This window comes from Paralichthys olivaceus, chromosome 12 (genome assembly GCF_024713975.1).
Source record: "Paralichthys olivaceus isolate ysfri-2021 chromosome 12, ASM2471397v2, whole genome shotgun sequence".
Lineage (NCBI taxonomy): Eukaryota > Metazoa > Chordata > Actinopteri > Pleuronectiformes > Paralichthyidae > Paralichthys > Paralichthys olivaceus.
In genome coordinates, this window is record NC_091104.1 from 12588118 (window position 1) to 12613718 (window position 25601).

Below are 25601 nucleotides of genomic sequence, written 5' to 3' on the forward strand. Positions count from 1 at the left end.
TCTGCTGCAGGGAATTTCTGTGGAGCTACTGTTGAAACAATTGATGATTTGATTAGAAGATCAACGTAAAGTAGATCAATTAAGATTAATCATCTTAAATTTGAACTTTTTGAAAAGTTAACCCGACAAAACAGGGAAACTAAAGACATTTTGTTGCAATGGACATTTGTCAATATTTTCTTGACAATTTTCAATGTAGATAATCAAAATATATTGATACCATTTTACATTATTATTCCCTCAAAGTTTTACCTCGAGCAGGTAGAAGAGATTTCTCTCCGACAGTATCTAGAATAGGAGGTTCTTGGTTCTGTGTGGAGTTTATATGTTCTCCCTGTGTCTGTGTGCATTTTGTCCAAGTACACCACAGTCCAAAGACATGTTGGTTGACTTGAGGTTGATTGGACACTCTTAGACAGTAGATTTGAATGTGAGTTGTGAATGGTTGTCTCTATTCACTGGCCCAACATGAGCCAGTATTGGTTCCAGCTCCCCTCGAGACCTTCAAAGTATGAGCAGTGAAAAGATAATAAATAGATGGGTTGCAAGGTATCATGTTTATTCATAATAGATAGATATTAATCTCCAATCACATGTGTACATTTGTCTTTGTCTTCTGCAGGAGAGGTTTGAGGCGTTGTTTAGGATCTACGACGAACAGACAACCTTCCAGATGTTCAAAAGCTTCCGGAGAGTCCGGATCAACTTCGGCACCCCAGAGGCCGCTGCCCGCGCTCGCATTGAGCTGCACGAATCAGAGTTCAACGGCAAGAAGCTGAAACTCTACTTTGCCCAAGTGAGTGTGAGCTAAGAGGTCTGGGAAAGGGCAGGCAGGGGGCCTGAGACACGGACCATAAGAGCACTGCTTATTTACATAGACAGTTAAGGCCTTGTGCATCATTCTGTCCAACGTGCACACACAGAACAAGGACAAAAACTCCAAGGAAGAGAGTGACACTCCTTCTCTATTTTTTGGATCCCACACCTGACGACTTCCTTTGGTTAAAATGCCAATATAACCTGGTTCCATATAGCCAGTGATTCGACAGCAGTTAAATGGGTACAGTTCAATGTGTAGCAAAAAAAAATGACGACATTGTGTGACTGAAAATCACTTAAAAAGTTATTAACCATTATGTGCTCTAACCCAATTGAACCTGTTTTTTGCCCAGGCAGTAAATGTCAAATTGCCACGAGTCATCTTATAATTGATTCCACCTCTGTACTTTTTATATAAGAGGATTAAAGATTTTCCAGCTCAGGAAGATAATTATGGCAATTGGCAGCTATCAAAAGTCAAAATCTCCTCACAGGAAGGAAGGAGCGTACCATTTCAGACTAAAAGACTCATTCCAGGACTACAAAGCCTAATGTGCTTTTCTTGCTCCAAAGTATCAGGCTTACATTTATAAAAAATACCCTCATCCAATCAGAGCCAATTTGCTAGTTTTTTAAAAGGTAAGAACTGTTATCTTCTTATACAGAGATCCAGGATATTGTCCCTTTGTACAGGCTTGAATTTATCTTGCAGCAATTTCCACTATCCATTATACTGAATGAGTGAAACTGATGCTCAGAGGAAAGATCAAATACATGCAATGTTCTTCCAGTTGAATATATGGCTACATTCACTTGATCACCAATTTACATCAATTGTCAACTTCTCTCCAATAGGTCCAGAATGGCGATGAGGACATTGACAAGTCGTACCTGGCCCCTCCCCAGCCTGTCAAACAGTTTCTGATCTCACCGCCTGCCTCGCCACCCGTGGGCTGGAGTCAGAGCGAGGACGCGACACCCGTCATCAACTACGACCTGCTGTGTGCAGTAGCCAAGCTTGGACCTGGTCAGTAATTTAAGCTCAATAAGCTTGTGCAGTATGTTCACACATTTAAAACACTGCCTTGTGCACCAGCAGGTACAACACTGAGGTAATTTGAGTGATTCATCTCAGAGCAGCAACCCAGATACAAACAGGAAATTATTTCTCACTCCTCAGCAGGGTGTTAAAGAAATATGATGTTCGTAGGAAGCAATTAGGACAAAGGAATCAGCCAGAACCTTGTCAAATTGTCGCTGATTCATTCTTGACTTTTTTCAGCTTGTGAATCAGCCTTACATCTAATTTACCTCACCACAAAAGTATTTTTCTGCTATCAGACGCCTTTATCATTTCATTATAGGCAATTTTGAAATCAATTTCTTTAAGTGAAATGGGCTTTGATCATAGAATTCCCTTCTCCAGTGTTACTGTGCATGAGATCCTGGTCAGACAAAAAGCAGCTTGAAGCCCATAAATCATATCCACTGTGCTTGCCACCATACGTCAGTGTCCAGGGTGCTTAACCCAGACTTACTGCAGTCTGACATCTCAAAGGAAATACGCATCAAAGCCACTATGTGTGGTGCTGCAAAATATAATTCACCATTCATTAAGTCCCTCTGTCAAACAGCGATTGATTAATAATCAGAACAATAGGTAATTGTTTTCTCCACATGTGAAAAATGGTTTGTATGCTGGTGTTTAAAGAGTTTTTACATCCAAACCACATGAGCCAAAGTAAGGAATTGGTTGAACTGTGTGTTTTTGTTTTCTCCAACTTAAGACACAATCTTTAGCATGACAGCTAACTTTTGGGATGGTTTACACTCAGATAACATTGTTTATTCAAACTCAAAACAATTCGTAGTAGTTTCTTTTATGTCATCTTCATGGACATTTTTTTGTGGAACTGTTAGCATAAGACTGATGTTTAGTATAATATTATGTACAGCATGTAGCAATTGCATGTATATCTCAGGCCCTTTGTTATATAAGATTCTATTCTTAAGATGCATGAGTCTGCTACATACAGCTACAACTTATTAACTCATCAAGCAACAGATGTTTTGTTTTTATCTGGAAAACAATTGGATCCAGGCAAGAAATTAAAACCATTTTTTTTTGTTGACCCATGTATGAAATCAAGGACATATTGTTTCTGAGATAACTGCGAGGTTCACTGACTAAATGTACTAATATAATGAGTAAACAGTGTGCGAGGGGACTGCCATCTCTATGAAGAAGGCAACGAAGAAGCACGACAGCACAAATAAATGATTGCAGATCAGTTTCTCTGCACCACAGATGGATCATTTTGCAGTTCATGCCCCATTACAATTTTAGCAAGTGTTTTTAATGTGTAGGCAGCTCGGCCCAACGCTGTTAGATTTGGAAAATTTCAACATCTTCCCCTACTGCCTTGTTCTCCGGCTCCAGCTTTTCTGCTCAGTAATGGCGCCTCTGTCTGCCTTTGTCGACAAGATTTTAGATTGCAGCAACCTTTATGAAATGTCACCCAGCACACACAGACGGGTGTGTCCACAATGTCTTCCCGTGTTTGTGTATGTGGACACGCTGATGCTGATGGAATGGAAAGTAATGTTAAGTCTGTATTCACTTAAACACTATCATCAAAAACACGATTTAACTTTCTGCATACACACACACACACACACACACACAGTCGAGCCCAGTGGACCAGGCTCGTCAGGTTCTGTTGTTACCATAGCAACACAAGGCATCAGGAAATGGCTTTGTTGTTCGGCTTAAATCCTGGCATCTGAAATCAGATCAGCTCTGGGCTGCAGCACAGTGCGCTGACTCCCTCTATCAACTCCCTGTGGTAACAGCAGGACTCTATTCACCGTTCGTCTCTGTGTTTGGCAGCGCTGTGAAAAAGCCACTCGACCAATTTCCTGCTGTCTGCCAGCTGTCTGATCTCATCTCCATGGCAACTGAGATACAATCTCTCAAGTGTATGTTTTCGGTCCAAGTCCGCTGAGTTTGGCATCTGGACAAATGGCAGCACTATACTGAGGAAGAGCCTTTTTAGTTTTCTCTTGAATTCATGTCTTTCCACCTGAGAGTTAAAGCATGACTGAGCAGACAGAGAAAATACAGCAGATTATTTTGACCTGTAAAAATTATCTGAATGAAATTCTCTGTAGTAAACACTAAATTGCATATTCATATTTTTTCAAATACAGCAGCTCCAGCCTGTCGTACCGTTTGAATATACCATGTTTTTTTAACACAGTAACAGTATTTTTACCTCAGCCAAGTAGGTCATCTGTTTGTTTGTTTGTTAGTTAGTCTCTCTGTTAGTTAGTAAGATTATGCAAACACTACTCGTGGGATTACCACGAATTTGGTGAGATGCATTATGGGTCAGGAAAAAGACATTAATATTACATTTTGGTGCAGATCTGCGTCAGGAATTCTTTTACTTTAACATTGTGAGCCATTTTCCACATTTTTGTTGATTTCTTAATATTTCATGGATCTCGATGGAAAGTTTTCTCCTGTTTAGGGGATAACAGTCCCCTGATATTCAGGAGTGTGTGAAATTTGGTGCAAACCAAATTAAATTTTGGATCAGTGAATTTATATGCGGTGTTATAAGGAGACTGCTGGGCCTTGGGGGGAAGTACAAAAACATAACCAAGATATGCACACTACTGAGTGCCATTCTAGTTATTGTTTATACCCATGTGTTAATTTAGAAATATTTCCTTTGTAACTCTCGCTCTTCCTTTCCCTCTTTCCATCCCTGACCTCCCCTCCTACAGGTGAGAAGTATGAGCTTCACGCGGGGACAGAGTCCACCCCCAGCGTGGTCGTCCACGTTTGCGAGAGCGAGACGGAGGAGGACGAGGCGGCGCGGCCAAAGCAGCAGATCGTCCAGACCAGACGTCCCGACGAGCCCCCAAAAGTCTTCAACTAGAGAGGCCTCCCTGACCGCCCCTTGAAACCCGCGACACACCTGCCCTCTCTCTCTTGTCTCTGCACTCACGGAGAGCGTCGATGCCCCTCATTTCAGTTCAACTACAAGCAAAAACAAAACCAACAAACATTGCTCAACAACGGTGTTTGTGGGGAGCGTGGCGATGGAATGAGGCGGCCTGAAGGGGATGGATGAGAATCACACACACACTCATCACATTCTGCGGACAGCGTGGGGGGTGGCGGGCACGCTTGCCTCCACCCCACCAACCCTCCTCGTCTTCAACAAGAGGGGTCGAAATACCTGTCCCACTGTAGGCACCTGTCACTTATCACACACACTCAGCTCTCATTGATAGTCCTGCTCAGCAGCTTGCTGGTTAGTTAGCTTGCAAGATGTACCTCTCCCTTAGTTTTTGTTTTTAAAATAAATTGTGTTTTATATATATATATATATCTGTGTGTTTAATATATATATAAAATGCATACACGTGTTTCTGTTATTTTTCTTTTTCATCCATTTTCATATCTGGTTTGTCTCTTCAGCTTACATCGAGATTGAGTGTGTGATGTTCCCACTCGTCTGCATGTATATACTATATTAGAAAAAAATACTTACAGAAACACAAGTACTACAAGATATATCGAGAAAAAGGAACCTATTTAACATCACACAGCACGAAGCGCCATATGTGACTAACAAAGTTGTGGTGGTTGTTTGACTTTTTTCTTTTGTCGCTCGTTTTCGCTTTTTGTCTTTTTTTTAATTTGGAGAGGTGTTGTTTTTTGCTAAACTACTAGATGTGTATTCTTACTATGTATTTTATACCCCAACACTTTTTGCATGCTTAGTTATTTCCGTAGATGAGGAGCTGAGGTGTTTTTTATTTTAATTGTCGTTTGTGATGACAGGGAAATAAATGGTGTGACGCTTCTGACGCAAGTGCATATCCCCACGCAGAGTTTAAAAGTGACGTCTTTGGGGGAAAAAGCTTAATGGGTTTTTTTGTATGATTGACGGTTCAGTCTTTGGCTTGAAGGCAAATTTGCATTTGTCGCTTTTTGGGGATTTGATGGATCAGAGACAGTTAATCCCCCCCCCTCATTTCCTTCAAGGGTTTTAGGGAGGTTGTTTTATTTTTCTCTCTGATTCCGTTTGTATTTCATATCTTTAATGTTTTGGTTATGTCGTTTGATCAAACCCACTTTCTATGTGTCAGGTTTTTCATCTAAAACCTACTGCTTCTTTTGCACTGAGTATCTCTTGATATCTCCAAGCAATTGCAGGGCTGTCAAGCGTCTACTGCTGCGCGCCTGATTACTACTGCGCTGCTTTTCTCTGTAAATAGCTGGGTGTAGTGTAGATTTGTGGAAATAGTCCTTTTAGATTTTGTAGTTTACCTGGAAGCATTTTGCTGAGAAAAGGGAATATTAGGGTAGCCTCATGAGATATCAACCAAAGCATCTGCTCACCTCACATAGTGATGTATATTTGTTAATCTGAGAGAAATCATATTTTCCCAACACAACTGCAATTACTTTATTGCATCTTTATTTTATACCGAAAAATCATTTCCACTTTTTATGTTGTTTGGGGCAAACTCGAACTAGTTCTCCTCAAAAACCATTACTTTCTTACTTCTTTTTCTTCTTTATTGTGCAATTCTCCCGACAGTCCTTTATCAGATTAGCGTGCTTAACTACTCATTTAATGAAATCGTTCTGTGCTTTAGAAGCAACAGGAACAAATGTTTCTAACAGGGATTTTTGGGTGTCAGCAGTGAGTCTAAACCTTGTTTGTCATGACGCAACATGAAATCTAACTTCTTTGCTGTTTTATTTTGCAAAAGTCCATCTGCATGTGAGCACTTTATTGTCAGTGTTTTGTTTCCTTGACATAAATTGTCTTTCTTGAGACAAAGTAGGAAGCACATTGAATTTCTTCTGTTTCTTTCGTGTTTTTTCTTTTTATCTCAAGCTGAACACCTGGTTAGCCTTTTCACCAGCATATTGCAGTGAGTGAAAACACTTCCTTTTTGCTAGCGTGAACCTTGGAGAATTTCAGGCCTTTTTGGATATATATATGAAAGTGTGCTACTGGAAAACGTGCAGAGACGTAGCACAGTAGGAGGTTGAAAATGAGGCAGGATGACACTGCAGAACAAAATCAATGTCTTTGTTTTTGTGTTTGTCTGCAAGAAAACATAATCTTATCTTCTGAGAGAGTTAAACAGTTGTTTGAAATTCATCGTGTTGGCAGAGTGCAGTTTTATTGGCACTACAGTAAAGCTGTCGTGGTTACTGAAGCAGACGGCAGATTGGTGGAGCTGCTGAGGTGGATTATGATAAAGTGGAAGCAGTGGAACACTTGTGGAGGTTTTTTTACTCTGGTCATGGTGTTTGAAACTGGGTGCATTTTGGTCACAGATGAAATGAAAATGTATATTTATGTACATATGCCAAGTTTTTTTTTGTTGCTGAGGCCAGTCCCAGTGTGCAGTTTGTTACGGCTTCTCTTTGCAATGTTGTAACGGGAAAAAAATATTACAAATAAGTGTAACAGTAAGTCCTGCTCGATCAAAACCAACTGTCATTGTGTTGTGTTCAACAGTTCGACATGGACTCTGTTTAAAGGTTTCTGTTACTTTTGGGGAACGTCTACTAAAAAGGTCAATAATACACTTTGTCACTGTTGTACTGTTTCTGTTGAAATATGAATATTGTATCTTGTATTGTAGGATTCCAGAAAACAAAGTAGCAAAACAAGCAATAATTTACAGTTCTATAATACCGGTATCTGTATTTTCATGGTCTGTACTTACTTCTCAGAGATGGTCTCTGTCTCTTACAGTATCTGCTTCTATTTGTGTAGTATAATAGTCCTTTGTTTCACATACAATATACATAAAGACTTATTCTTAAAAGCCATGTTTTGTGTTGTTTATTTTAGGCCTTTCGAGAACAAACACACAAGAGGGAACAAAATCTCAAGCAAAAATGTCAAATTGGCTTTAAATTTAGAATCATTAGCCTACAAGTTATGTTGTGATTGCGTAACAAAATCCATATTTACCAAGAAATTGATCTTTTTTTCATATCAGAGGTTCTTTAAAACACTCAAAGCTCTTTTGAACCATTTCCAGAATCCTTTTGTCTTCTGAAGTTATACAATTATAAACTTGTTGCTATAGGCTTTAACATCCGGTTGTATCTAAATCTGTTGTGAATGAATGTATGTTATTTTCCACTATTTAATATTTTCATTAAACCTTTTATACTTAGAATGTTGTATTATAAAAGCAGAAATAACTTCCAGCTGCCATCTTTGTTTGCGCTAGCTAGCTTGGCTCAACTTAAATGTTAGCGTGCTTGAGTAAAGCTTTACATCAGCCCAGTCATAAAACTAGCATGTGCTAAAGCAGGTGACCATCACAGACATTTCCAACCATTTACCTCTCATTCCTCCTTAAAAAGTGTTTTATCCGTTTCAATGTGTTGCTGACAAAGCGATACAAACTATTCACCACTGCAATGACATTGAATTGAATATAATGCTAAGTAGAGGAGTGGCACTTGAAGTTGGCTCCTCATATTAGCCCCAAGGACTTCAAGTTATTTTGTCCGGTCTTGTTTCAGTGGTAAAGCCAAATGACAGCAAGGTTAAGTTAATAGCCTCTATTAACCAGGGATGCTGCTATGTTGCACTTGTTTACACTGAACCGATGAGATTTATTTAAAATGAGGTGTCTGTGAGTTCACACGAAACTGACCTGCATTTCAGCCGCCTTTTGAGTTTCAGTGCTTCAGTTTCCACGTGTCAGTCATACAGAACCGACAACTGCTCAAGATTCCTGTAACAATAGATTTGTCTCATCAATTTCCCTCTGACAAGCTGCATTTCATTATCGCGTGAGGAAAGAAATACAAAGACAAAACAGTGGCTCAGATTGCACAAAAAGATGTTTTGCAAGCACAGGTTCGCCCACAAAGGAAAAGGTATCTGTCTACATGCTGAAAAATAAAAACACATAACCTTGGTTTCAACTTTCAGCTTCTAATTTTTGTAAGGGGATCTAAATGATGTTGTGTGTTCAACATGATCCATGATCATAAATATTAGCTGTGTCACTGTTCACTTACTTAATGGTCTACAGAGGTAAGAACAATGGACCACTGTCAGTGTATTTCAGGTAGAGAGGACTGATTAATGGCTGTGAGATGACGCCTGCTCCGTATCACCCTGTGCCTTCTATTCCATGACACAAAAAGCTCTCTCTTCCTGGAGAGCAGATGGGGGAATTCCTCCTCACAATGCCCCTCACTGTTGAACGTGACGATACGTGTGCACCTCAGGGTAGCAGATCACGTTCTCGTGGTCCTCGAGGGTGTTAATGAGGCCAGTGCCAGATTCCTTTCTCTCCAGGATTACACAGCACCAACGTCTCGCAGGAATTTAAAGGGACACATTATTCTCGAGCTAACAAAACAGTTCCTTAGTAAAGTGGATCGTTAAAAGCATACACGTATAGTTGAATCAACATATGCTGTACTTAGATAAAGCTTCACACAGCTGATCTCAGAATCATTTAACCCAACAGGTAAGAAATATAAATTGTACATATGATTTGTGTAGACTCAAACCTTACACCTCATTAATTCAAAATATTACAATATATGATTACTTTTAGACTATTGCTCCGTTACTTTTACAATTAAATGTAACATGATTGTTGATAAAACAGATGTTTGCAGAGTAAACTCTTGTCTTATTTTCAGATAAGACATGCAAACAGAAATGCTGATACTTTTCCATCTTTACTAAGGGGAACCTCTCACCCCTCACAGTGTAACCCAGAGTTAAATTAACCAAGCTTGCCAAAGAAAATAAATCTAGAAAATGACAATGAAATAATCTAAAGCCAGATAGGATGAACAAAACCAAATACTACTACTACTACTAATAATAATGATTATAATAATTTGGCTCCGCTACAGCCCCTATGACCCTCAAAGGATAAGTGGTATAGACCATGTAGGGATGGATAGATTTTATTCATATATCACTATGCTCAAAGACATTTAATATAAGTTAAAACCAATAACAACACATTAACCTCACATAACAAGAAAGGGAAATAAATGACTACAAATATACAGTACAAATCATTAATCACACATTAAAAGCAGTTCTGAACAAGTGTTTTATGAGTAATGTTTTGAAGGTAACAGACTCATTAATACAAAATGAAATCTTTAAGGAAAAATATTTATTTATTCATCAAATAAACTAGAAGGGTGCTCAGAGAGTTCATAGCTTCGTCAAGGACTACCGGTTTTCTTATGAAACCACATTTAAACTCACAGGATCTGGGGTTTTATTTGGATCTGAACCAACAAACACAAATATCTTGTGACTATCTTGCAAAGTCAAGAAAATTTAATTTTAATGGGTTCTTCCCCGACCCGTACCTCATCCCTCCACCAAGTTTAGTGGTAATTTATTCAGTAGTTTTTGGGTAATCATATTAAAAATCCCAGACAAACTCAGACGCAAACATAAATTCTTTGGTGAATTTAAAAAGTAATAGGGTAAACCACCTGTTGTTTAATCCTCACTGGGAATTTTAGCACACGGGTTGTTCACTGTTCACAAACGAACACAATGCCAGGAGGGCATTATGAAACATGTATTCTTCTTTACGAAACCTGAATCTCAGCATTCAGACTGAAGCAATGGTCTGCCACCACAGGGACAAGGACCCACAGGGACAAGCATGGGGACACCAGTTCCTTTGCAAGTGCGAAGCCTGTAAACAGCGCTCTCAGCTCATTGGGCAAAGCTGGGCAATGTGTGTCTCTAAACACATGAAGTTTGGTTACACTTTCTCACAAAGCCACAACACTGACTTGCTTTGTGGTCGTGGGCACCACCCAGCCCCGGGAGGTAACATGAGGCCCGATCCTGACGACTTGTTCGCACTGTGTGGGGAAAGACTTCCAGGGCAAGTGTGACAGAGGAGCCTGGCTGCTGCAGAAGAAGAAAGGCACGGATAGAAGCACAGTTGGAGAGATGAGCAAAATATTTCCAGCGAGAACGTTTGTGTTTGTTCAGGGGGAAAACTTTCACACAAATGTTGCCAAGTGTTTGACTGGAGCTTTTACTTCCAACTGTATCTTTTCTATAAACACACCCAGCGCCCTTTGAACGAGTGCACTGTAATGTACAGTTAATCATCAACCACAAGGATAAAACACATTTTTGCAAACATGATGGGATTTGTGATAACATTGAAACCACATACTTTATATACACAACAAAACAAAACATGCACACACATTATTCATCTCCATCAATCAGAGGTAATGACTGGATAGTTTTTCATTTGGCACACACACCCAGAAGTGTAGCATATCTACTGGATTTTATTATTTTTTGGAGTTGGATCAATCTTTTTTGACAGAGTGACACACCCTGTGATTCCATGTGAGACATCCTATCAGATGCAGACGAACGGATTTTGAGAGGCAGTAGTCATGGTGAGAGGCCGAGCGGTGCAAGCAGCTCTTTTGATCGGCGGCCGTGTGGCACGCCTAAGGGCCTGGCGGAAGGACCTGAAAAACCAGCTGCCTGAGATCATTACTCTCAGTGAGAAACAGCGAGTGAACGAACGTGGAGCCTCCTCCTCTTCCTCCTCAACCTCCTCCTACTCCTCTTCACATAAACACTCTGATTCCCACAGAAACCACACACACATACACAGATACAGAGGATTCCCTGCTTGTTTTTGTCCTTTGGTTTCATCTGTTTTTTTACCTGTGGGACTTCAGCAGCACCTGGGACTTTACATTCCTCCCCTGGAGCAGCTCACACACTGTCAGCCCCCCCACCAGTGGACTATGCCCCCTTCATTCAGCTGAGGGAGGGGGGCGCCGCGCCGCTCAGGGTCCCATCTGGAGAAGGCTTGAGCTGAAATCAGAGAGGAGACGGTTCGGTAAGTCACAAGGTTCATCACTGCTTATGTGAGTTTCCCTCTAAACTTGAGTCACTTTTCAGAGTTGCCTTTGAGTGTGTGGGACTGCACTGTGGTTGTATCAGGGTGTGTGTGTGTGCGTGTGTGAGAACGTTTGCTCCTCCAGACAACATGGCGAGACAACAGGTGAGTCGCAGGTGAAAGGGAATAGTTTACATTCCAAACAGCCCCCGGATTAATAAATCTCTTCCTACCACTGAACCATGTGGACCGACAGAGATTTAGTGAATTCTAGATCCCAGCAGTATCTCTGTGTGTGTGTGTGTGTGTGTCTGTGTGTGTCTCTTAATGATAAGAGACGGTCTGATGGACCGGTTGCTCTTATCATCTATATCATCAGGAGCCATATTATATAGAAATATGACAACTGTTTGTACAGTGCTGCTGCTGTAATTCAAAGCTCAACAGTGTCAGTCTGCATGGAGCATAGGAAGAAAGATGATGGTTTTAGGTTCTTAGCTTTGTTAAAGCTGATTACTGACTATTGCCAGCTTTGTCTGTGTAGAATAGAACAAATATTTGTTCTTTAATGTGTCTTACTTCTCTTCACTCATGAAATTAGGCTATAGTGACTCATTGAGCTGAACAAATGCTCAGAAATGTGGCTAAAAATACAATTTGGATCACTGTAAAATGTCAGTTTTAGTTAGATAAAGTAATATGTTGTTATTTTAATTTTATACACTCATCTAATTGTATAAGTTCAACTCAATTAAATTTGAATTGTATATTGTCAAATCATAGCATACATTATCTGAATGAGACGTTAAAAATGGTAGAGAAACCCGGCAGTTTCCAGGATGAACTGATTAGACTTTGGTGGTTAGAGGTGAAGGTCACTGTGACCTGTTTTCAGACTTGCACTTGCAAATGTCCGAATCATTGCCCTGGACATTTTTTCTACTTCTGTCAGCACCCTAGTAAAACAATCTCCTGCTCTGTTCTTAGACATTGTCTGGGGTGCAAGTCTGACAAATGTAAGAAGAAAAAGGAAACCCTCCAAACAATAAAAACTTAAAGGGACAGTGTGTAAGATTTAGGTGAAAGGGAACTATCGGCAGAAATTGAATGTAGAATAATCCTCATGATGTTTTCACCAGTTTATTTCATCTAAATTGTATGAATTGTAGTTTTCTTTACCCCAGAAAAGACCCTTTATATTTAAATACCTTATATGTTTACATGGAGGGGACCCTCTCTACGGAGGCCGCCATGTTTTTTACATTAGTCCTGGACAAACTAAACACCTTTTGAGTTTTTATGACAATTAAAGGCTACCACAGGTTCTTTTTCATGTTTGGAAGGAGAGGGTGAGGTGAGGGGTTTTCAGCTGCAACATGCAACTTCAACACTAGATATCACAAAATTCTACACACTGAACCTTTAAAGAATCTAAAATTACACTGGTGTAGTTCAATAAACAAGCTACTTCCTCTATGCAGGTTTAATGATATGATATGATCTCATTTTAATGATAAAATTATTCCTTCAAAGGTTTTGTAAGCCACCACATGTTTCCATCATAGTGTTCATCACAGCCCAACCCTGTCTGAGACATTCGAATGAAAACCTTCCCATGAAAAAGAAATTAATCTTCTGGCTCCCTCAGTATTTGGTAAACACAAAGCTTCTTATGTTATCATTTTTACTCTGATAAGCATTGTTTGAAAATATGCAAGCTTTAGAAATCCCTTTGCACCACACATACCAGCATACCAACTTTTTTCTCCTCTTCTGTGTCACAACAGACGCTTGTCACTCTGTTTAACACCCAGCCATATTAGACAATGACAGTTACTGACATGAAGGATGGCACGTTTGTCCCATCTAACCACTGTATTTTTCTTTTAGTTGTCTTTTCTATAAATATCCATTTGTCATCCATAACCACAAGAGGAATACATTCTAACCTAAGCTGCTGTGCAAACACACTCGTCAGTCCTATTTCATTTTTAAAATTCATACAATTTACCTCCAACAGGGAGGTTATGTTTTTATCCAGGGACAAATCCAGTGGTGGGAACAGGGGGCACTAGGCCCCTGAAGAATGCCTGTCCTACCACTTTTCTATCCAAATAAAAATCAAGTGAATTCAAATGTGGATTCATAAGGGGACTGCCTTGGTTGAAGGTATGTGCCATTTTAGTTGGAATTGAGTTTGGTGTTTGATTATTGTTGAAAGTTGTACTTTAAAATCACCATCAGGATATTTGTAAATCTATCAGGGGCAATGCAGTGTTTAATTTAATGCTACATGTTGAGTTTAGTCCAAGAATCCACAGTACTTCTGCCAAAACTCACTCTCATGAGCTGAATTTCAGTTGTGATTTATCACAGTTTTACAACACATGCCTTTTTTAATTAATCTCTGACCTCACGCCATCATTCACATCTAACACAGGCCAATGCATGTCGTGCAAGCACTGTGAGTGCTGCTGCAGATTCCTCAGTGACTGAGGTCGATAAACGACGTACTTAAATGTCCCTTTAATGTGACATCTGGAAAACAAGTCTTAGTATATGGGATGTTTGCATCTGATGTGATACAGACAACCTCTCTGCATGCGTGTTTGTTCTCCCAGGCAGAGCTGAACTAATTATCCCATCTGTATCTTATTAACCTGTTTCAAATATTGACTCCAAACATAATTTGGCGAAGGTCACGCTATGAACGTGTTTATGAACAGGAGACCGTGTTGTTCCTGATGTGTGGATGAAAACGCACGGAGGGGGGAAATAGTTGAGCCGCTTACGAGCTTTGTCTGGTGTTTCCTCACATAGAGAGAAGAAAAAGAGGAAACTAAATTGTTCCTGCTCTCTCGCTTCTCTCAACAGACCAATAAATGATTTGTTTACTGAGGGTGGAAGAAAGGATATTGAATCTGCAGCGCAGGTGAAGAGCTGTGTTTGGTAGAACAACAAACAGACGTTATTACAGTGAAGAAGATACTGACATCAGAGAGAAGTCATCAGATTACTTTGAGCTACAAATCCCCTTTCCACCAAAAACTACAGCTAAATTAGAAAATAATAATTTATTCAAATCATAACTTACCCAGAAGTTCCAATAGATTATATATAAATATGTATATTTATGTATAAATGTCAATATGTATATCATCTAAATAAACATACATATAAAAAAATGAATACATATATAAAGTCCGACTGCATAAATCCTACTCTGATAATAACAAAGCAATTACACATATATAGAATCTACAATATTCTTCTTGTGTCCAATACTGCCAATTAATAATCGATATGTCTGACTTTTTGTTTTTTTACGTTACGGTATCAGTATCCTGTGTTTAAATCTGAATTTACCGTATCCATGTTGGTATCAGTTCTTTCTCACCTTTTGAAGTTACTACCTGCCATTATCAACAAAGCCATCAAGCTTTACTGTCAGTCATATTTCAACTTCCCTGATACATTTGCCCTCTCTGTGACAATAAAGAATGTGACTCTACAGCTTCCTGGAGCTACTTCAGTCAGTAAACAAAACTGTTTATATGCAAACTAACTATTGAGTCAGGTGCCGTGTAACATTTGTAACACACTATCGAGGGTGTCATTCTTTTTAAAGCAATTTGTGGAGTGAAATTAAATAAGACTAGACACCAACAGTTGATACACCAACGGTCCCTCCGTGGTGTGTAGATTTAGGCGAGAAAGTATAGATGCCCACCTTTGCTCACCAGTAGAAATACTTCATATGTAGTTTGCCAGCAAAGTGAGCAGATTCTCTATTCTCTATATTTGAATCTGTGGCATTACTTATTGGAGTATGAAGTGTGTTAACTGTACTGGAGGTGAGGTAAGGTAAGGGTAACCAGATCCTTATGTGAAGTGTGCCACACCAAACCTACGCATCAATATGACCTACAATCAATCGGATGAATTACCCACTTCTGTCGGAACACTCTGTTCTGTAGGAGTCGACACACCCACCCGTCCCTAATTTAATGTCTGCCTTTGCCAGGGCTACAGTTACATACATCTCAACCATTTTCTAACGAGAGCATCTCAGTCAAAGAAGCTATTAAATATTTGACATTTTATCTCAAGCTCCTGCAGCAGTTGGTTTTGTTTGAACGTGGGTAGGCTTTGGAAAGGAATGTCCCTCCGATCATGCCCTCACCTGACTGGCACACACACATAATCCCTGTCAGAATCATGCTGCGCTGCACAAGACAGTTTTTATTTGGAGATGCCAGTGATACACACAATCTCAGTTTGTTGGATTGATACAGTTTCCAGTTGACGTCATGTGATGTGCATTGAAGCACAAAATGGTTCTTTCATCCACCTACAGCCTACATAACCAAAGGTTTGGCAGAAAGCTGATTAAAACTGATAAACATGTATATGATGATATCATCTTTGATCGGCCCCATCAGCTTGAAAGTTGCTAAAGACAAGTAGCTTACAGTACTATCCAACATAAATAAATGTAATATATATCTCGTGCACTTTAATGTGACAGCACAAAGGTACAGAGTCCATCTCATGGGGTCTCATCAGGTCTCTTTAATGTGGTAACTAGACATTTCAACCATAAATGTTCACATTAACCGACTGTACATTTGGTGCATTTAAGCTGATAAGTGTATAGTAAATGAACACACATCACTTCGCACCATATTGTCCGTATTGAACAAAGCCCTTTAAGCATAGCATTGCCCACATCACCAGCACGCAGTAACAAAAGCAATGGTGTTATCAACCTCATTCAGATCACTTGGCCACTTATCAGGAGCTGTCACCTCTGCAAACAGCAAACCTGGCATATGTCAGTACTAATTTCTCTGCTTAATAGTGTGTCAACACGGGGAGAGTTGGTTCTGTAATATTTGCCATAGAGCAGGAAGATGGATAAGACGTGCATTACACATAAGGTGCGGGTACTGGCTTTAATTGTCCAGTCAAAATCCATGGATGAGGTTGTAAAGAGGTCCCTTCACAATGACAGTCTATAGGTGAAATGTAAACCTTTACGCTCCATTAATGGCTGAGTCCATTACATGTTAAAACACAATATCGGAATAATCATTGAATGAGGAGTCGGAAAAAGAAATATAATCTCAGAATATGTGTTTCGTGTGATTAAAACTAAAACTGTATTTTCTGGTGCAAAGGATATTTATAAGCATTTGCTACAAAGGAAAGCATGATTTTAGAAGAATTGTTCAACATGCAAGCAGGTTAGCTAAGCTAAGCTAAGCATAAATACATAAGTAAAGGGGGAAACTGCTCTGTTGGAAGGAAGCAAAGTCTTTTTTAATTGTAATGTGTTTTAAATCCTAGTGACCAAATGAGACGTCCACCATAAATGCAAAGCCTGTCATTTCTCTGACAGCACCAAGTTTACACCCTGCATGATTTCAGGGTTAGTCAATGAAGTTTTTAAATGAGTAATGAACACGAAGAAAATTAAAATAAAAATAAGAACTGTACAAAGCTGTCCTTCTCTGTGATTCCATGCTGAGGAATCAGGTCGTATAATTAAATATAATTATGTGTACCATCATTATAATTTGACTTTGCACTTCGTTTTACGTCACGTTGTTTGAAAAAGAGGTTGAGGAACTCCCATGATGACGCTCGTTAAGTTCTGGTAAATTAGAAAATGGCCACTGACGTTTCTAGACTCAGTGGAAATCTAAATACAATCACACGTAGACATCGAACACAAAGTGTCTGTCTGTATATTTATTTAATGGGAAGTTTGCATAACCTCCATCTCTTTGCATGCAAAGGAACATTATCCTGACTCAGGGAAAGTATCAGTTACGGGGACAGCCCTGACCTGCAGCTCTTATCAGGGATCCTCCTTAACGTGAGAGGATACCCGCATGACTCATAACAATTGCAACACAGCAGATTAGATGTCGATCCAGATTAAAACATCACAGAACACGTTGCATTGTTCAAAATGGATAATTTTATGAGTCATCCGTTTAACATATTATCAGCCCTGTGACCAGCCCAAACCTGACCGGCTTATCCAGGCCGGGGGGGGGGGGGGGGGGGAATCATTTTCCAGGCTTACTCTGTCATGTTGAATACAGTTGCAGAATTCTTCATCCAGCTGTTTGAAGGAGCCAACATGTTCTCGTGGACCTCTGTAGCCGATGACACAGAGCGCTGACTTAAAATATTCAATCACCTGACCTAGAAATTCCACAAAGGTGCTTACTTCAAACTTTCTGCATAATCACTAGAGTTGAACTTCATGTGCAAGTAACGAGAGCTGCATGATTCATCTCCTTCTACCTTAGGCCACAAACCTATTAATAACCCCTTCCTAGTCTGCATTATGAACTGGAACGCCAGCTGTAATTTGGCCTGCACATCTGCTCTTTGGTGATGATGTTCGCACTGATTATTGTTTCATATGTTCTGGTGAGGCTCCTCATTCCTGTGGTTTCTATTTAACCTTCATTCATTGGTGCCTCTCCCTCTGCTACGCATCAGAGTCGTGTCGCACAGATATTTTTGTCCTCAACTTAAATATCCTTGTTTCGTCATTTCCTCTGCCAAGGAGGTTATGTATTTGAGTGTGTCTGATATTGGGCTGGATTACACAAATACTACTCTACAGTCTCCCACGAAACTTGGTGGAGGGCTGTGGTATGGGTCAGGGAAGAACCCATTACAACTTGGTGCAGATCTGTATCATGATCTAGGATTTTCTTTCACTTTCTCTGTTATTACAGGATAGGGTGAAAAACATTCGACATATCAAGGACTGATATTCACATGTATGAGTGTGAAAAATTTGGTGCAGATCCAAATAAAAATCAAGTGAATTTAACTGTGCTTTCATAAGAGTGCCATTCTAGTTCTAGATTTATTTTCTTGTTTAATCTGTAGTATGACCGTAGAATTCGTTGTTGGTCCTTGATCCTCACGTTTAACTTTATTTATTTGATTAAAGTGGCTTCTTTCTTTTTTGTCTTTGTAGGTTATTGCTGAAGATGCAAGCTTCAACTGTTTCACCTGTGACCAACCCTACTGTAACTTCAAACACCACCGTCACGAAGTCCAAAGAACAAATCCTCATCCAGAGTAAGGATACCTCCTTCATGTTTGTGTTTTGTCTTCTTCAGTTGCATATTGATAAGACATCTATGTGAAGTGTTTATGTCAACCATCAGAGCTGTGTCCTCTCCCGGAACTTCAGATTAAAAAACATTTTATATAAGCCAAGCCTCTTAAATAACATATTGCATCATGCAGTCCTGTATGGGAGCGGCACTTGTGGATTTAATAGAACATTAAACATAATTTAATGTTCCCTTTGCCTGTGAGTAATCTCATTGCTAAACATCGCGAAATAACTTGGGAGTGCACACAACATAAGTTGTATCACGTGGAGCAGTTATGAAATGTAAAATGCAAATTTGAGAAGGGACAAAATACAAAGTCTTAAATGATTCATTCTTCCTTTTTCTGTGTCTGTCAGGTTCTGGGGCTATGATCGCTGTCATCGTCATAGGTATCATCATCATTCTCGCCATTCTACTGATCATCCTGAAGACGTACAACAGGTAAAGCCACATTCCAGTTTGACACCACAATTCCTGCACTCTGAGTGTCATTAGCCGTACAACAACAGCCATGCTATTTTTATCAGAGGAACAATAGACACCTTCTTTTATTTTTATCTTTTCATTAGGCTCCATCTGTGAGACAAAAGAAAAAACCATCACCCATGTCATTAAATTCATATTCACTCCATTATATTGATTCATGCTGAGTTTTGATGTGTAACCTTTTTAAAATGACACAGTCTTCTTCACACCCATCACATGAAAACTGTACAACCAAAGAGGGCTGTTCCCCTTTTAGACTGTTTAGTCTGAAAGTTTAGAGAAAAGTCAGAGGCACATGTTTCTGTTGTTTTGTTCCTCCAACCCCTCGGATTTATCTCATGACACCTTGGGTTGTATTGACCGGCTAGCTGGACACTTTGGACTCTATAAATAAAGTCTGAGAGAAGTGCAGATGTTAGAAGTCTGCACAGATGGCAGAAATGTTTTTGAATATTATATGCAAAATGAACTTCAACCATGAAGTCATTAGTAGAATAAACCTGGTCAGTTCATTTCTGTGATTAATTTTATCTTGAACTATTATCTTGAACTTAAACTATTATCATAATAATTATTTTATTATTAAGCCTCTTATCGTGTACTTCAGCTGGTTATATCTGCTTTCTATTATCTTTGTTAGTGTAAGTCATAAAAATTCCTTATATACGAAAAGATGAAAGTTGTGTTGTGTGTGAAGTTTTAAAGTGAAAAGTAAAGATTAACTACAGCTGTCAATCATTATGTTTCACAAAATGAAAGAATGCTCATAAAAGTACCTCGTGTCTGTTTTTACTGTGGGTACAACAAATGTAAATAAATGTGCTCTGTAATGTTTTGCCATTGTAAAGCTGGGGGGTGGGTTGAGACCCCCCAAGCGGTCGTATCATTAATCTAAGGGTCACAAAATGATAAATGAGAATAGAATACAGTAACGTGTATGTTAAGATTCATATTAGGGCAACACAAGCCAAAACATTTTTATAAAATATGGATTGTTTTATTCAGTTTTGTTTTACCGTTGTTTTCTTTCCTATTTCACTTCCTTTTCCTTTTTTGTAAGTTTTCCACTGAAGTAAAAGGTCTACTAGCAAAATCAGACTAGAAGGCTGCTATATATTAAAAAATAATGTCCTGCAAGACATGAGCAATGTGAGATCTATTTTAATTTGGTCTTATTGTTTCCAGGTGGACGCATGCATCCAGAGTCCTGGGAGGGAGCACCAAACCTCGTCCAAAGACGTCACAGTCCACAGTTCAGAGCAGCATGCCGCTAAGCACTCTGGGAGTCAACTCCGTGTCGGGCACCTTCGCAAATTCCAACCCGGTCTCAGATAACAGCTTCCATCTGCCCAGAGCGGAGCTGACCAGCGTGGAGGAGAACCACATAGAGCATTTCAGCACCACCAGTAGCTCCACCGTGGTCACCATACATGAAACTCCATCATTAGGGAACACATAGCACCAAGACTGCGCTCTAGTCTCACAACAGGCATTGACTGATGCGTTGGCCTCGTCCGTGACCACACACGGTGCGTGTTGACCTTTATATACAGTCTATGGTGTTGACTGAATCCTGTGGACACTCAACCACGTGACGTCAGATTTATCACTGTCAATCTTCACCAACTGAGCCACTGCTGGTCACTACATGGATGTACGTCATTTTGGTGTACAAAAACACACACGATGAACAAAATGGTACCAGACACAGATGCAATGGATCACATGAAGGATGTTGCATGAAGAAAGCATGTTTAGAGTATAGACTCCATTAAGTTTCTTACTGTTTGTACTGTTCGTTGATGTTCCGTCACTACTAATACAAAGAAGAAAATGTGTAGTTGGTCATAAGTGTGTACATTTCTGCATAAAGGAGAACTCTATATTTTCATAAGTAAATGTAGAATTAGTATAACAGAAAATAAAGACAGTGTGCTGGATGATAATGGTTGCCAGCATTATTCAGGGCAGATTTATATCAATAAACAATATTCCTTGATAAATCTGGTTCACCTGGCATCGCACTGTCTTTGTCTTCTGCCCACAGATTCTCTCAGATTAGTTTTACTTTAATGAATCTCTCAAATGTCAATGTATTTTATTTTTACTATGTAGAATGAAGAGACCACAGAGAAGTAGCTGAACACCCTGATGTGAATTCTCTTTTTTCAAACTTGACACCAAAGGACTTTGCACTTTATTTTCATTGTTCTCTGTGTTTGTATTGTTTGTGGCTCTTTAGTGAAAGAAAAGATGAAATTAAAAATGTCATGTTTCTTAAATGTGGCTGCTTGTAATTTGTGCGGATGTAAAAGTGGTGGTGACGATGAAGTGAGAACAGGGGGAAAGAAGTTTAAAAAAGAGAGGAAAATAAAAGAAAATATATATTTGAATAAGTTATTATAGTAATAGTTATTTTTATAATTATTGATATTATTTTTCCTGTTACCTTTTCGTCCTCCTACTTTGAAAAGTTGCGAGGCTGCATTCAAGACAACTAGACGTTGCAAAATGTTACATTTCCGAACGAGAACTACAGCAAAATAAGTTTTGTATGCACATTTAATTTAATGTATTATTTGTATAACATCAGATATAAAGTGAAATATGTATATATTATATAAGAATATAATTGAGGCTATTCATTATACGAACGTTGATGTTGACTCACAAATACGGAGCGCTCTTGAATGCGACTCCACAGCGGCTGTTTACGATGGTGACTGTCGGTGAGTGAAGCTAACAAGCTAGCAAGCTATTTATCCTCATATTCACTATTATCTTTAAACCACGTGTGTGTGTTGTGATATAGACAAGTGTTCGCTTCATTAACAGGCTTAACAACGCATCACTAACCCAGCAGTGGCTAACACTATGCCGAGGAAGAAAGTTCATTCATGCTAAGGAAGTTAGCCAACTCTTGCTAACGTTTGTAGCCCAGATGCTAACCGCAGTGTTTTTGTTTACTATAGACTGTATTTACTGTTATCCCGCACGGCTAAGCTAATGTTAAACAGATGTGCTACATGACATCAGTAGCAGGGGATGTTAGTGGTGACTGAAGTGTGTTCACTGGCAGTGGACCTGCTCAATCTCCTGCTGGTGTCGGTGCTGTGGGGCTGCACCAACCCGTTCCTGAAGAGGGGCACCGCGGGGATAGAGGATGTTAAGGGGTCCGGCAGACTGACCCAGCTGCTGGCGGAGGTCAAGTTCCTGTTCCTCAACACCAAGGTACAACCTGACACCAGGTCCCACTTCAATACTGTACACTGCACAACTCCGATTGATCTATATGGCACAGTGAAATCAGGTGGATAGATACTGTAGTGATCCATAACAGGTGTTGAGGCAAAGTGCTTTACAGTTCTGGCAAAGCAACACAACTTGGAGAAAATATAACATGTACAATGCTAGAAATGAAAAGTTGTAGATGAGGGGAAAACAGTAAAAGGCTGAAAAGATATGTTAAATGGTCTGTATTTATATATACAGTTTACAGTGCAGTATTACCTTCACAGATTCACACACACATTCACACAGTGCATCTATGTGCAGCAATCTGCGGTTCAGTATCTTGCCTAAGGACACTTCAGCGTGCAGAGGACTGTTAGAGGATGACCGCTCTAACCTCTGAGCCACAGCCGCCCCTTAAACCTACATAATGATAAGCATGATCAGAATCATAAAACAGACTCAAGCCGAATTAAAACCAAGATTGAAAAGGTTGGAGTTGTTGTGAGGACCTCAGTGAGCTGGGGGCAGAATGTGGAACCAGAGAGGATTAGAGAAAGACATTTTCCTCAAGCAAAGGTCTGGGATGTCATCATATCTCTCTAGTGTGTGATTCAAAAAAATAATTATTTATTGAAATATTAGATATATCAATGTCTGTCTATGTGTAGTCAACAACTGACTGTCAAATCAAAGAAAGTTATTACAATAATAGAAAGAGAACAGAAGCCTTTTATTTTTGAAAAAGTGCTTGAGTTAAGAAATTAAAAAATAAAAAGTGTGAATTAGGTTTTTGTTTGTCAATTAATTTTCACTTAACAGACTCAATTACCTTTTTAGAGTTTCCTGGGCTGCTGAAGCAGTGCTGCAAAGGATTGGTGTGAGTCCAGATAGGACTGGGTCTGGATTTCAGACAGCTGTCTGCCTATTAGTGACCATGAGAACTAGACCATTAAGGGCTTTGTAAACAAAAACAACATTTCAAAATCAATCTATCTATATGTAATTGATATCCAGAGTAGGTCTGTGACGTGTTGCTTTTTATTATTAGCAGCTGTGTTTTTCATTGTATTGCAATGAATGTTGAGTCAGGAAGTAGAGCTGATAAAAGCAGGAAATGTTTCTAGATCTTTTTGTGGACGAATTTAATTTAGCCATGGTTCTTAGCTGGTACAATCTATCTGTCACATGTGTGATATCATTGCTTTTCCTTATAATTGGATTAACTGAACTCTCTCTGCCTTCTCCATCAGTACCTGGTCCCTTTCCTCCTGAACCAGTGTGGCTCTTTAGTCTACTACTATACACTCTCCACCTCAGGTGAGCCAGACACTCCAGGTGGGGAGACCATCAGACTGTGATGAAGTGAATTACATCACAGTCTGATGGTTTCCTCTGTTACAGGCCCTTTTTCCTAACAGCAGACGTTTTGACATGTCACAGTAGGAGAGGAACAGTTGTAAATGATCAAATTAATTATAGGGACAGATATATTTTTAATGTTATTATCATGAACACCTGGGCCTCTCCTGCTGTGACAAGTCAAAATGTCTGCTTTGAAAAAAAGACATGAAATGTTGACGTGAGTCCTAATCAGGCTCTGTAACATGTAAAGGGGACTATGAATGGAATATTCTTTTAGCAATTAATGTAAACACCATAATTTGAGTAATGTCTTATTCAGAATATTAGTGTCCATGTGAATGTATTCACTGTCACAAGGAATCACTGCATTCAAGTCGTATTGTACATGGATAGAAGATACTGCATTAACAGTATAACAGCATATCCTTTAAATTACAGTTTAATTCCATTGAACTATAGTTGTTAGTGTGCATATTGTTTTTCTTTTCCATGCAGCTCCTCATTACTAAATTAGATATATTTATCAACTTGAAGTTGAAATTCTTTTGTTTGGACAATGTTGTATCTAATATTCGCTCACTCTTTACCCAGAGTTATCTCTCGTTGTCCCTGTGGCCAACTCGCTCACATTCCTTTGCACTCTGCTCACTGGCAAGTTACTGGGTGAAGAGTTTGGAGGCAAACGTAAGTCTGAAATGTTGCTGATACTGATACAGAAGCTTGTTTTCCAGTTACACTCGGCCAGTTGTGTAAAATGTCTGGAGCGATAAACTCAAAAATGTTCTTTCTCAGATACAGCCCATCTGGAGAATTTCAGGCAAATGTTTGGTAGTTCAGAGCATGTGTGAAAGCAGCTTTACTGCTCTGGTTGTGTTATGTCTTCTTTTTTTTTTACTTTTATGTTCTGTCAATCCTCCCCCTCACCTCACTCTGCAGAGGGTGTTGCCGGGATGTTTCTCACCATGGCTGGAATCACCATGTGTGTTATAAGTTCCATCGAGGACAAAGACGCAGGGCAGCAGAATATCACCCAGTCTGTGCTCTAACGGACATCGGAATTGGAGCAAATTCTTCCGTACCTTCAAATGTTTCCTCGGCAGGAAGTTAAGAAGGCTTTAGACGCTACAGCGGGACTGAAGGGGCCAATTTAGATTCAGACAACGTCTCCTCGGAGCAACAGTTGTGCTGAATTGTGCCTAAGTGAACTCAGCGTGAGCTTCAGGAGACCTGGTCAGAGACTCTCACACCGAGTTGGAAGGGGAAGTTAGTTCATGCAGAGTTCACCCTGGAGCTGGGTTAGATTTATGGTGCTCACATAGAAATCGGTGGTTGGTGGTTGTTAACTTTTACGTGTAGGCACCCTGCTGCCCCGCCATGGGACTGGCATCTGCATAAAAATAGAGAACAAATTCAAATAAAGCTGGTGTTTTAAAATGGACCAAGGAGATGTCATCTCCTGGTCTAACTGGGACATTAACTGCTTAGCAAGGGGATAATACAGTTTTGTAATGTATATATGATGTAATACTGAGGTAGAGGTACCGCTGTAACTGTCTCGAGTTCTTTGTGTAGCAGTAATAAAGCACAACTAAATACTGTGACTGTGAG

General features: G+C 39.6%; 3 protein-coding genes across 4 annotated transcripts in view; all 3 read left to right on the top strand.

The window, feature by feature from the left end:
* Positions 1 to 7693, top strand: part of rcan3 (regulator of calcineurin 3) — a 41562-nt gene extending 33869 nt beyond the window's left edge. Inside the window, exons 3-5 of one of the 2 annotated variants that reach the window (XM_020084565.2) lie at positions 623 to 796; positions 1675 to 1846; positions 4612 to 7693. In XM_020084565.2, the coding sequence (XP_019940124.2) occupies positions 623 to 796; positions 1675 to 1846; positions 4612 to 4766 (501 nt within the window). In that variant the 3' untranslated portion in view covers positions 4767 to 7693. The remainder of the gene's footprint in view (positions 1 to 622; positions 797 to 1674; positions 1847 to 4611) is intronic. The other variant, XM_020084567.2, reaches the window with a different exon arrangement.
* A 3796-nt stretch (positions 7694 to 11489) lies between these two features.
* On the top strand, positions 11490 to 21675 carry ncmap (non-compact myelin associated protein). Its single transcript, XM_020084873.2, has 4 exons — positions 11490 to 11757; positions 18767 to 18870; positions 19268 to 19352; positions 20583 to 21675. Exons 2-4 carry the CDS (start codon positions 18780 to 18782, stop codon positions 20854 to 20856), a joined length of 450 nt encoding a protein of 149 aa, XP_019940432.1. The 5' UTR covers positions 11490 to 11757; positions 18767 to 18779; the 3' UTR covers positions 20857 to 21675.
* A 332-nt stretch (positions 21676 to 22007) lies between these two features.
* On the top strand, positions 22008 to 25594 carry tmem234 (transmembrane protein 234). The gene is made up of 5 exons (XM_020084638.2): positions 22008 to 22126; positions 22477 to 22628; positions 23882 to 23948; positions 24585 to 24677; positions 24930 to 25594. The coding sequence occupies exons 1-5, from the start codon at positions 22057 to 22059 to the stop codon at positions 25037 to 25039; spliced, it is 492 nt and encodes a 163-aa protein (XP_019940197.2). The 5' UTR covers positions 22008 to 22056; the 3' UTR covers positions 25040 to 25594.
* Positions 25595 to 25601: the final 7 nt, after the last annotated feature.